A 13,469-nucleotide genomic window follows, 5' to 3' on the forward strand; every position below is an offset into this window, starting at 1 on the left:
ATGTTAAACATTTGTTTGCATTTTGCTCTATTGCAAAAATGTTTGTGAATGCCCTCTAAACCTCAGACGGCACATGGAAATGTGAGAGATCTTCAGATATGTATTCTGTTCCTCCATCCATTTCCCAATCTCTTCATCATGTAGCCTGACAGCTGAAACGGAGATCTCCGCTTCGCTCTATTCCTCGTTCACATCCGTCTCTCCAGCCCCTATCCTCACACACTCTCCGGCTCCATATCGATCTTGTGTCTCCACCCACCTGTGATTACAGTGTGCACACTCAGCCCTCCTCACATGCCAATCAATCACACACAGACATAAAACACGAGCGAGAAAGACACTCGGGTGTTCGACTGGACACTCTACACTTACATCCAGAGAAAAAAAATAACATCAAATGACACTCAAATTCTCCATAATACAAGCCACTTTCATCTGAACAAATCAATAACCGGAACTTTTAAGCTTTGTTAAGTAAAACGCTCTGTACAGTTCCATGGACATTTTCAAACAAGTGCGATATTTCTCTTTTTACCAAGGTCTGTCTGAATACTTGATTCTGATTGGCTGGCAGGTGTGCGTTCAAACCGTGCATGTGAACTACAATCAGTTAAATCAATGTTATATTAACACGCTACTTCACTGAAACACACACAAACAGTTGTGAACAATTTTGGCCAGGATTCTTTGATGAACAAAGTTCAAAAAAATTTATTTGACATTTTTTTAAAGGTGTCATGAACTGGCTTTTTAAAAAAAATTATACTGTTGTCTGAGTCTGAGGTCAACTTATAACGTTTCCATGGTTTTTTACATTCAAAAACATAATGAATAAGTAATAGGCTATTTTCTGCCATGGTTTTGAGCCTCTCTCATGGAACACTCGTTTTTATGGGCGTCACACTGAAGACTAAACACCCACTGCTATGATTGGATAAGCTTTGCATATTATAATGAACTTCTGATCCCCCGTTAGTACACACGAGGCATTGTTTTGAAAGCGTGTGGGGAAACAGCAACTAGAATGATTCGCCCACAGCAGGGTTCGCAAAATGTCTTTGTCAAACAAACACAATGATTTATCTCTCATCCACCCGCAATTAATTGGAACGTTTTTTTTTATTACTTGGCCCTCCCGATCTGTGAATATAACCGCTAACCGCAACACTTACACACACACACCTACCTCACTGCAGAGTCAGACAAATCAGCATGATCACAACTTCCGCGATTGTATTTTTCCTTCAAATATCAGTCAAGAGAGTGAACAACGCACATCAAGAAAAGAATGTTATTTCACTATTTAAGATAGCCCGTCGGCAGGCCAGTTATAAATTTTTGTAGCCCGTCTGGAAAACACATTAGCCCCGGGACATTGGGCTTTGCGAACCCTGGCCCATACATGTCCGAGTCTGATCACGAATCGCAATGAACCAACACCACAAATAAAGGATTCTCCAGCCTGTGACAGCGCGCTAATGTTCAGTTACACACGTACACATAATCAATAGATATCAAACGGTCTGTAACAATGCAATACTGTCACATATAAAAAATTTTTTTACTCACATTAGTGTGTTGCTTCATTCATTCATGTAATCTCATCCTGTCTGCAAATCCAGTCTCTTGTTTACAAACAAATCCGCGGTGAAATTAAGGAAAAAACGTGCAAAGTCTTCCCCACGTGAGCTGGATATTCATTAAAAATAAAGTTCATCCATGCATTCATAATATTGGAATCTGAATGAAGTTTATGCGGCATGTTTATTGCTTGGACGTTCGATCCAAGCCTGCAGCGCTCCTGTCAGAAACTGAAGCTTCCGCGCCTCGATCGCCCCCCGGTGGCTGGTCCCAGTATAGCTCATAAACCCCGCCTCTCCATGTATTAGAATGGACGCGAGACACACTAAACAATTCAATTACACTTCAAATAATTGTTTCCTAAAGATGGTTTCTGTCATTTTAGGCAGTTTTTATTACGATGATTTCATTTCAAGTGTTCGTTTTTTAAATAAGTTTAGTTTTAGTGAGTTATTTGATGCTATAAAAACAGGGGGTGTGACGTCATGATTGACAGCTGAGATTGACGGCTTCTCTGAGTGAACTTGTCACTGAGGCACTAACAGACTTTTTTCGGGATTTTTGGGAGGAGATTGGAGCTTTAGCTTGAATTTCTACATTTCCATAACTGTTTATTTCACACCAACATAATTAATTGTTCTGCATCTGTGAGAGTGTGGGCAGGCTCTTGATAATCGCGCCTCTACTTCCTGCTCTCTACTGCGCAACTCCGGTCCCGAGATGTCAGCGCCGTGAGCGGGCCTATGAAAGCTTCAACTATGGTCAGCGGAAGTCAATGAAGTCGCGTCGTCCATATATTTTTACGGTCTATGGTTCGATCCAGTTTAGCTCCACGTAGGCCTATAATCGATGGGCGGGGCTACAGAATCAGGCGTTCTTGTTTCACTACACTCTGACATCACAGCCTGGCACATTCTGAGATCGAGCATTTGCTGGGTCTGGTGTCAATAAAAGCTTTTCTTTGATTAACAAGGAAGTTTACAGCTTTGAAACTTGCAGGATATTCTTACATTACCATGACCTTTTATATATCAAAAGCTCAAGGGAAAGATGATTTCTCAATTCATCACACCTTTATTTTGTAACATTATAAATGTCTTTAGTGTCACTTTTAATCAATTTAATGCATCCTTGCTGAATAAAAGGATACATTTTTCACACAGAAAAAAAAAACTTTTCAACAGTAGTGTTAGTGTATATGTTATAAAAGCTTTCTATTTACTTTTTATTCATCAAAGAATCCAGAAAATGTTTACATAACGGTTTTCAACATTGATAATTGATAGTTTGTCTTGTATTCTTAATCAAATAAATGCAGTTTTGAGCACGAGACTTCTTTTAAAAGAAGTAAAAATCTTACCGATCCAAAACTTTTTAACTGCATTGTGTGTGTGTAATAAGATAGGCCTATACATATAATTGCTGCAGTAATTGTTATATTGGAATTTTTCTATAGTGATAGATGCCCCCTTACATTCGAGCCTCTAAGGAAATCTTTGCACATCCCTGTACTTGAAGTGTGCACCAAGCACTAAGAAAATACAAGCACTAGGATCGGGACTCTGTATCAGTAGATACTCAATATATAATTACTCGGATTGGTTGAAAACTTGATCAGGACATTCCTATTAGCAACCACTCACAAAACCCAAGTAAAATGGCGATGGCATTTGCACAGACAAGAGCCACTCACATTCTCTTTCTTTGTCCATACTTTCTGTTTTCTTGCTGAGCTCTAATGTACTGAGACTGAGTAAATCCGGCCCTCTCTATGGACGTGTGTTTAATGTAGCTCAGAAAATGGCTGCTTTGCTGGAGTGTGAAATCTCTTCAGCTGTGCCTGAGTGTCTGGATTTTTTCATAACAGCTCAAAGGCTGCACACACACATTTACACAGAGCCAGTGTGTGGATGTGTGTCGATTGACTGGTCTTGACTGCAGAAATCCAAAGTCTCGACATTCTCCTTGTGTCCAGTACATCAGCATACGAATATATCATCCACAGTGCATCATCCCAGAAGAATGCCATTCCTGAAGAATTAGAACCGCCCGCTCCCATTTGAATCATGGACACTAGTCCACTTGTCACATGGACAACCAGGGAAATTTAATTTGGGGTGGCGTCGTGTGGTGGTCCAGGTTCAAGGCTAGTAACTACAAGGTAATCCCCTTATGGCCCTATCAATGAACTCTTTGTGTCCTTGAACACTGAATTGAAGACAGTGAACTTCAAATTACTCCAGATAATTAAACTGTAATAAGTTCAGGACCAGTGGCTGACACATTGAAGGTCAACGTCACATCTACATTTTTTTTTTTTTAAGTGACATGACGTGTAGCCAAGTATGGTGTCCCATACTCGGAAATTGTGCTCTACATTTCACCCGTTCAAGAACACAGTTCGGAGCAGTGGGCAGTAATTTTTCCGCTGTAGCACCCGGGGAGCGATTGGGGGTTAGGTGCCTTGCTAAAAGGGGCACTTCAGCGCTGGGAAGATGAATGTGTATTTAAACTGGGTCATTTATGTAGTAGAAATGTGAAATTATTTTTGAATTTGGTGCCTTCTAGACTGAGAAAAGACCGAAAATGTATTTGTCTCATGTGGATGGAAGACAACAACTCCCAGAATGCACTTGCTTCGCTGCCCAACGAGGCCACTCCCAAAGCCACGGCCACTGGTTATCACTTGCCCACCGTGGCACCGCCCCCACCGTCGTTTTGATTTTCATAGTAAGAAAATCATTTAGTTCAGTTAGAGAACAGACACTACAATTAAAAACTGAACGTGTCTTTTCAATAAAGTGTGAGAGAGCCGAACGAAAGTCCCGTCACAGACGCAGCAGGAGTCAGATTTCATTCATCACGAGAGTGAAGAGCTGAGCACAGGTAAGCGCGGCATCATTCACGACGCGTGTCCAGTTGGGAAAGTTTTCAGATCATGCCTTTGGAAGCTTAACTTTCATAGGAATTCATTGAAAAGTTGAAACACTCACTTTGCTCCGCACCGCTCCGTTATTAATACCCGAGGCCGAGCGGCCGTGCTCATTTACATTCTGTTAGTGAGATCCCACCCCCTATGGGCGGGTTAAAAACATGCAGAACTAACTCCTTCTACTGGCTGTAGTCTCTAGCCTCTGGCAAAATGATGATATTTGTGTCAGAGGATTTTTCTTCCAGAAATAAAATGCATAATTCTCTCGTCTCAGGGGGACATGAGGGGGGGGGGGGAGTACCATAATTAGAACATACTACCGGGTTTCTACTGATACAAAGCTTAATGCTAATTGCTGGAGTAACCCTTTAAGGGCACCTCAGTCGTTTCCTGTCAGTATGGAGTCTCGAACCTGCAAGTTTCGGGTTACCAGTCTGAATCTCAAACCATTAGGCCACGACTAATGATAAGCAGTGTGCCTGACATACAGTATGCAGAATAGCAAATGAAACATGCACAAAACTGCTGTAATTTAATTAATTCATGTTTCCTCAATTCACAAAAACATTAAGTGAAAATTTTCAATTAACAATGCTGACTTGGATTTGGGAACCCTAAAAAGGACAGAATTCTCAAGGATACACGATTTTGTCCATTACAGTTCGGTACAGGGTAGTGCTGGGCGGTATACTGGTTCATACTGAAAGTATTTATTTATTTATTTATTTATGACATTCATTTTTAATATACCACAATAATATGCCGCTTAAATAACGTTCGGAAGGCGGCACCTTGCGACTGTTTGAGAGAGGTCCCTTTTTACTGTTGCACTGTAGCGAGGACACAGCAGAGATCGCATTACAGTGGAGATTTTAAACAACACATGGCGCGTACAGGACAGCGATTTCTGCATTTAACAACGCTCACCACATGGATCATATAGATCAGACACAGACTGGAGCGAACGTGTTTAAGTTTTTAATGGACAAATTTCATATACTCTAGTGCTCTAAACATGAACCAGCAGCGTGTATGCGCACATATTTAAATCACGTCTTCTTCAAATGAAATATATATGCAAATGAGGACACTGATACTACAGCTGTAAGTCTGATCATGAACGCAGTGACACAAGGTATTATTCTGATACACCGAAGACAATGATGTGTAGACTGACAATTTAAAGAAGAATGGGCAAAAGTAACTGTCTGTCTGTGTTAAACTGACGTGTGTCATTTGTTCAGAGACTGTAGTGCTCTAAAATGTATTCAAAATATTATTCGACTTTTTTAAAATGTTGTTCCGCGTTTTTCCCTCGTTTTGGCAGTTTGTTGTTATATAGGGTTAGATTTTTAAAATGCTTAACATGCCCTCAACTCTGTTTTTTTTCTCTCCACGGTCATATTTTAATATTCATATGTGTGTAATGAGTGTGTAGTCTGTTTTATTGGTTGTCTCCTCCCCAGAGCATCATTTTGTGGGGCTTTGCAAACCTGTATTAATTCTAGTGTGACATTTTTCTACAATATTCATTCATCATGACAATAAAATATGGCATTCTAGTCAATCTACTGCAGTATTTCCCCTCTCAATCAGTAGAAAATGTGGTTATCGTCATATACCACGAAACCGGTAGCCTAGAAATCTAGACGCACCCTAGCAGCAGCAAATATAATTTAATAAAGCCAGGGTGTCTAGTAACTCTCCGTTGGCTTGCGAGCTGGAAAAACCCAACTCTGGTCAGGCCAATCATATCGTGTATAGAGTCGGTGGGCGGGATTAACATAATGACGGCAGAGTTACGGTGGTTCCAGGTGCTACTTGTAAACAAAGAAGCTGGTGAACAGCGGCCTTTCGAATCGGCTTTGGTCGCGACTCTGGAAGACTTGGAGTTAAGCTTTTCTTTGAGAAAAGAACAAAGAACGGCACTGAAGTCATTCTTAAGAAAGGAAGATGTGTTCAGAGTTTTGCCGACCGGATACGGCGAAAGTTTAACTATCAACTAGCTCCGCTTCACCTTCTTCGTTACTCTGGTTGGTTGTAGCGCTATCCTATTGTGTGCAGAGGGAATTTGAAAGACAACCGTTTATCCCGCCCCTCGGATTGAGCCCTGCCAATAGTGTGTTCCCAGACCCAACATCTTGATGTGGCTCTGGCTTGTCAGGCTATAAAACCGGTATAATTTTTTTAAGTACAGTGATACAGGCATTAGAACTGCTTCTCCTCAGCAGATGTTTTGGATGTTCCGTCACAAATTATAAATCTATAAAGGCTGTCCAATCAGGTTGTGAACATATCTTTTTCCCTTTTATCTTTAGGTTTGGTGTTTGATGAAAGAGGACTAAAATGAACCAGAAGCAGCAAAGGAATTTAACTACAAGTGTGAACAGCCTAAATCTGCATTATTCACTAAAAAAGCTGTTACTATACATTAATATTAATTTTGACATTTTGTCACTCAATTTGTATACTGATAATCTATAAACGTAAAAAAAAGAGAAAACAAAAAGAGAAAAAGAGAGACACTCACTGAGACAGGAGCGTTTGGCGGCAGCACTGGCCCCCCCACTGCACAGATTCCCCCCGCGGTGAACCAACTCTAACTCCAGATTTGTCCTGGGAGGGAGAGAGAGACAGAGAGCGAAAGAGAGTGTTAAACAACATGTGGACTAAAGCAGCTCTGCGGGAAATTATCTACAGGTCAAACGATCCAGTAAAATTTTAACTGAGTCCTAATATAATGCATTATATAGGTATAGGGAAAAAAGCATGAAAACATGACTCATCAAATTGGATTTTTGAGCTGGACCTATCCTTTTAAAAGGCCTTATAAAACCGTATTATAGGTTTTCATAAATTTGACCCTGGACCACAAAACCAGTCATAAGTCGCACGGGTATATTTGTGGCAATAGCAAACAATACATTGGGTCAAAATTATCAAAAAAAAATTCCAAAAATCATCAGGGTATTAAGTAAAGACTCCATGAAGATATTTTGTAAATTTCCTACCGTAAATATATCAAGAATGTATTATTATTGTTAATATGCATTGCTAAGGACTTCATCTTCAACTTTAAAGGCAATTTTCTCAATATTTAGATTTTTTTTGCACCCTCAGATTCTTTCAAGCCTTTTGTCCATACACAACCCATCGCATTCCCTAGGATCTTCTGATCAGAGGCTGCTGACCATTCCTAGGGCAAGACTAAGGCCCAATCCGAAAATTCTATTTCGCCTATCCCTTACCCCTTGAAACAGAGAGGCAAGGCGTATGAGTGAGGCCATTCCCCTTACCCATTTCACTCAAGCCAGAAAAGAATCGAGACACCCCTACCGCTTCACGTGAATGCGAAAAACGAAGGGATAGGAGAAAGGGAAGGGGTAAGGGGTAGAAATGGGATTGGGCCAAAAACTCAGAGGGGATCAGGCTTTATAGCCTTCAACTGTGTGTTAGAACTGCTCAACTGATTTTAAATCTAAACTGTTTTCTGTGGCTTTTAACGTATTATAGAGATTAATATAATCTCTTATTGTTTTACTTTGTTGTTAGATAAATAGCTAAATATTAAGTCTGCTCTTTAAAACAAGGAAAAGCAGCAATGTAATGGAATAGTATGAGCAAACAGCTGGAAACTATATGTGTGCAGATGTCAAAAAAATCAATTCTGATTTGATGAAGATTGTCATATAAACGTGCACATCAACCAGCTCACTTTATTTAGTGTTCATGTAAACACGACCGTCAGATTCATCAGTCAGAATGAATTCATTCCGATTGAAACAAAAGGTGTGCATATAAACGTAGCCAGTGTAACTCAATTTTTTAGCATTCACATTTATTTTTTAGCTTTCTATCCTTTTGCCGTTCTGACCTTAACAGGAGAAACACTTTAACACAATAACTGAGATTAGTATGTGAAGAATCAAACATGATGCCCCTCATACACAAAAAACAGATGAATCTGAGATGTGCATCTCCTTCATTATTACAAGATGAAAACCGAAAATCCACTGCAACCTGTGTGCACTACAATCAAGTGTTTTAAATGAACAGCGCACATGCCATGTCTTACAGGCACTTAGCAAAATCTTAAAAGCCTCCTGGAAGAGAAGAAAGGGAGTGGGGAGAAGAAAGGGGAAAGAAACAGGCAATTTCACATAGATAATGCACTGGCGCGTGGATCCACCTGGCAGACGCTGATAAGTGAGTGAGCGTGAGATCACTGCTCAGAGACGCAGACAGACAGAAGGAGGGGTGTGGAGGGGCTAATGGCCTGAGAATTATCATCCTGCTAAAGACAGGACACAACTAAAGATACTGGAGTGGGAGCAGGTGGACACGCATAGAATCACTGAACTGTTGAGATGACGTCAACAGACCGTCATCCAGTATGACCATCAGATGCAGGGAGACAGACAAAACCAGAAAAAAAAGAATGAACAAATCACCACAAACTGTAAAATAAACACAAAAACAGAACAAAAGATAAAAAAAACGATCAAAGAACGAACAAACAAAAACATACGCATTTTGCGACCTGTTTTCCTGCTGGTGCGACTGAATTTGGTTAGAGGTCGCACTGGTGCAACCACTGCGGTGCCCAACTGATAAGAGCTGCCATTTCTGTTAGATATGAGAAACATCGAACGGCAAATGAAAGCGCAAAGGAACCGCGCTACTCATTTGAGCTGTGCTGCGCGGACCGTTTATCAGCTCGGAGCAATAATAGACATCGCAGCGCGAGCTCATACACGGGCCAATCTCGATCACGCGACACCTTAACTACACAGCGCTGGGAGATCCAGAGAGAAAGCGTTTGAATTCACCACAGTATTAAAGGGTTAGTTCACCCAAAAATGGAAATTCTGTCATTAATTACGTACCCTCATGTCGTTCGACACCCGTAAGACCTCCGTTCATCTTCGGAACAGAAATGAAGATATTTTAGTTGAAATCTGATGGCTCTGAAAGGCCTCCATTGACACAATGCACGGTTCACTCTCAAGACCCTTAAAAGGTACTAAAGACGTCGTTACAAAGTCCATCTCATTACAGTGGTTCTAAAATAACTATGAATCGGCGAGAATAGTTTTTGTGCGCAAAAAAACCCTAAATACCGACTTATATAGTGATGACGATTTCAAAACAAGGCATCATGAAGCTTCGAAGCGTTATGAATCAGTGAGTCGAATCATGATTCGGATCGCGTGTCAAACTGCTGAAATTTGGCGATTCAAACCGCTGAATCGACTCGCTGATTCATAACGCTTCGAAGCTTCATGATGCCTTGTTTTGAAATCGTCATCACTATATAAGTCGTTATTTAGGGTTTTTTTGCGCACAAAAACTATTCTCGCCGATTCATAAAGTTATTTTAGAACCACTGTAGTGAGATGGACTTTGTAACGACGTCTTTAGTACCTTTTAAGGGTCTTGAGAGTGAACCGTGCATTGTGCCAATGGAGGCCTTTCAGAGCCATCAGATTTCAACTAAAATATCTTCATTTGTGTTCTGAAGATGAACGGAGGTCTTACGGGAGTCGAACGACATGAGGGTAAGTAATTAATAACAGAATTTTCATTTTTGGGTGAACTAACCCTTTAATAACATCGCTAATGTAAGACCTAGTGGGAAGCGTTTGGTGCAGAATTCACTGTTATAAACCACAGATATCACATCAAACAGAGCTGACGTGGAGACCAGGAGAATAGGGATGGGCGATATGGACTTAATTTATCATGATATTTTCTGTTATTTATTGCGATAACGACATTAATGACGATACATGTAGTACCATTCCCCATGTTTTTGGCTACACGTGAGAGCTGCACGCAAAACAAGCGATGATCTAAAGTAAAACGTACCCATCATCAAATAGGCTCCTATAATACATAAAATAATTTTTTTAAAAGTAACAATCCACACCAGCCTTTTCAGAAAAGGAGAAGTTGTTGAAAAGTCTTCAAATTGTGACTGGATTACACAGAAAACAAGTAAAGAGCGCTCCTTTTAGTTCAGTATGATACTATAGAAGAACAATTGTACATTTAATAAGAGTGGAATTTTAAAATGTTCCTTGTGTAATTGCACATTGACACGGACACAATGCAGAAGTATAAATGAAAACCAACGCGTAACTCGCAGCGTAGAGGATACGGCGTAGGTCCGACGCAGAAGTATAAATCAGCCTTTACTCTGACAGTGCGCATATACTAAATTATTATTTTTTGCTGCTTACTGCGCTTCAACAGTTTATAATCACCACAATGCTTAAAAACGCATGCAAACAATATGCTTTCATGACTGTGTAGAGCAAGGCAACGTCACAAAAGTGTAGCCGCAATAGAGAAGATGGGTTGACCAATTTCTAGGGCTGGTCTGATTACCATTTTTTTTCTTCGGAGGGAGGGGCTGAACATATTCTTCTCTGTAATAAAGGCAGGAATCTGGAGAAGCGGAACACACAGGTCTGTTACGCCCTACGCTCCTATATTTCACAGTAGATTCATTTAGATTGATAATAACAGGTAATAGGCTTGCTGTGATAGTCTGTGTTACCGGTGTTCAGGCATAACACTGGTTACATCACTTAACCACCGCGACACCGCCCCCACCGTCGTTTAGATTTTTTTAAAGTAATAAAATAATTTAGTTCAGTTAGAGACACTACAGATAAAGTGTCTGCTCAATACAGCGTAAAAGCCAAACGAGAGTCGCCGCAGCAGCAGGAGTCAAATTTAATTCGAGAGTGAGGAGCTGAATGACAAGATCACGGAAGATTTGGTTTCAAAGCGAAATGTAAAAGCGTCTATTTTAGTGAGTTTTTTATTGTACTGTGGTGTTGTTGTGTTTTTCATTAAAGAGCACCTATTATGGCATTTAAAATGTTCCAAATATTGTTTTGGAAGTCCCCAACAACTGTTTAGCATGCATGCAATGACAAAAAAGACTTTAGTTTTCATATAATATGCATTTATTTTTACCTGTTTTGGCAGCGATTCTCAAATGATTCCTTTAGTGATTCACTTTTCAAAACCCCGCCTTTACATGACGCTAATCTGCGGTGATTGGTCCGATGACCCAGTCAGTTGTGATTGGTTTAGTCTGTGCAGATATTTTCGGAAACGGAACGCCCATCAAAGTCTTATAGTGACAGTAATTTGTTAATATGTGTCAGGAGTTATGAATATGAAAACCGCGTCGGTACCGTTTGATTGTAATATGAGCCTCAGCTGCTTTCATTCATAAAAAAACTCCTCTATTCTCCTCACGAAGACTTGCGACAAATCAACATCCCTCAGGGCTTTTAGTGCAAAAGTGTGCAGATGAGGAGACATATTGATAGATTCTCATATGTCTGTGTCAAATTTCTAAACAGAGGAGTATTTTTTATTCAATACTTCCTCAAAATGCGCAGATGTCTCTTATGTGTTGTTTTCAATTCATACTGGCAGCCGGAGGGCGCTCTGTGCACATGTAGTCCATATATGGTACAGACAGACGAAGAAGATACCATGTGCCATAATAGAAGTCCATAATAAAAGCTTCCTGAGATTGCGAAACATGCAAATAGAGACATTTGAAGACTAATAAACACACAATCGCGACGATGTATGGTTTGTCTTCAAGCCCCTTAGTCTTCAAATGCTCATCCTTGGGCAGATGAAAAAAGTTTGCTTTTGAGTCGCACTTCAGAACACAGCGTCTCGTCGCCATGATGTTTTCTAGTTTTCACTGGCATCTTGGAGCGCAATAAGTGGGCGTATCGTATTCAAATAACTTGACAAGTTGACGTCATCTAGTCAGAGAAAAAGCTTTGGTCTTCTAACGATTCTTAAAAATGACTCCGAGTCGACTCTTACTTTTGAAAGAAAATAACTATATATACGGTGCACTGTCATATTTCAAACTTTGCAGGATGTTTTTGTTCACTTAGATCTATGTTACACACTACATGAGAGGTAAATTTCAAAATTCCATGATAGGCGCTCTTTAAGAAAAATAGGCTAATGAACCCACCATTCAAGCAATCCACCCCTGAATTGGCGCTAATTTTAAAACCGAAAGTAACATGCACATGGCCGCACTGTCATTCGTTAATGGCCGCACTGTGAAAATTCTCACCATCACATCTCTAACGGGTAAAAAGGCTAATACATTTTGATTCTATTATTCTATTTTACACAATGTCAAACCAACACAGCTTAACCAAAAATGCAACACCAGGCATGCGTTTCTTCCATATAAGCTCATTCAGTGCGCTTTAGACAGATGTACTCCAGTTGCAGGGAACATAAAGAAGCAGCAAATATATTTATTAAGTATAACAAGGCTGTGTTCCTATTCAACTGTCCATCCTATTAAAAACGGCTAGACTATACAATAATTGTAAAAAAAGAGCATTGTATTTTGCCAGATTTTATAGTGTAAACATATAATGAGAACCGTTTCGAAGGGGTACTAGATCTGCAAAAAAAGAAAAAGTTTAAAATCTAATACCAACCCACCGAACGAATATTCAAATATTCTGGTCCAGGCCAACCAATTTCTACCGGTTGATCGTGTCTACCAGTATATCACTTAGCCCAACCATTTTTTTTAACTAATTTTAGCAAGAATATAAACACTGTCCTGACACCAGAACATCTGTAATGCAAGACACACACTTCATGCTGTGCTGAACTTCCTTCTAATGCCAAACATAATGAGAACACTTAAGCTTAGATTAAAAAACACTGACCCATAAAAAAGTGGAAAAACTGCGTAATTTATGACTTAAATAGATGCACAATGCTCTTTCTCACCTGGCCACGGAGTACATGAACAGGAAGTCATTATCTGGTGACCCTGGGTTCTTCCCATAATCCATGTATTTTTTCTGTGTGGTGTTTTTAATGTCCTTTATAACAGATTCCATCTCTTTACTCAGGTTCGACTCCATCTATGAAAGAG

General features: G+C 40.0%; 1 protein-coding gene across 7 annotated transcripts in view; it reads right to left on the minus strand.

Moving 5' to 3' along the window:
- Positions 1 to 13,469, minus strand: part of ubr3 (ubiquitin protein ligase E3 component n-recognin 3) — a 125,934-nt gene that overhangs the window by 31,739 nt on the left and 80,726 nt on the right. For all 7 annotated transcript variants that reach the window (XR_013816914.1, XM_079822063.1, XM_079822064.1 and 4 more), the window contains 2 exons: positions 13,322 to 13,458; positions 7,044 to 7,129 (listed from right to left, as the gene is read on the minus strand). Coding sequence is in view for 6 of the 7 variants with exons in the window: in XM_079822063.1 (XP_079678189.1) it covers positions 7,044 to 7,129; positions 13,322 to 13,458 (223 nt within the window). In the remaining variant the exon portion in view is untranslated. The remainder of the gene's footprint in view (positions 1 to 7,043; positions 7,130 to 13,321; positions 13,459 to 13,469) is intronic.

The sequence above is a fragment of the Gobio gobio genome (genome assembly GCF_949357685.1).
Source record: "Gobio gobio genome assembly, chromosome: 7".
Lineage (NCBI taxonomy): Eukaryota > Metazoa > Chordata > Actinopteri > Cypriniformes > Gobionidae > Gobio > Gobio gobio.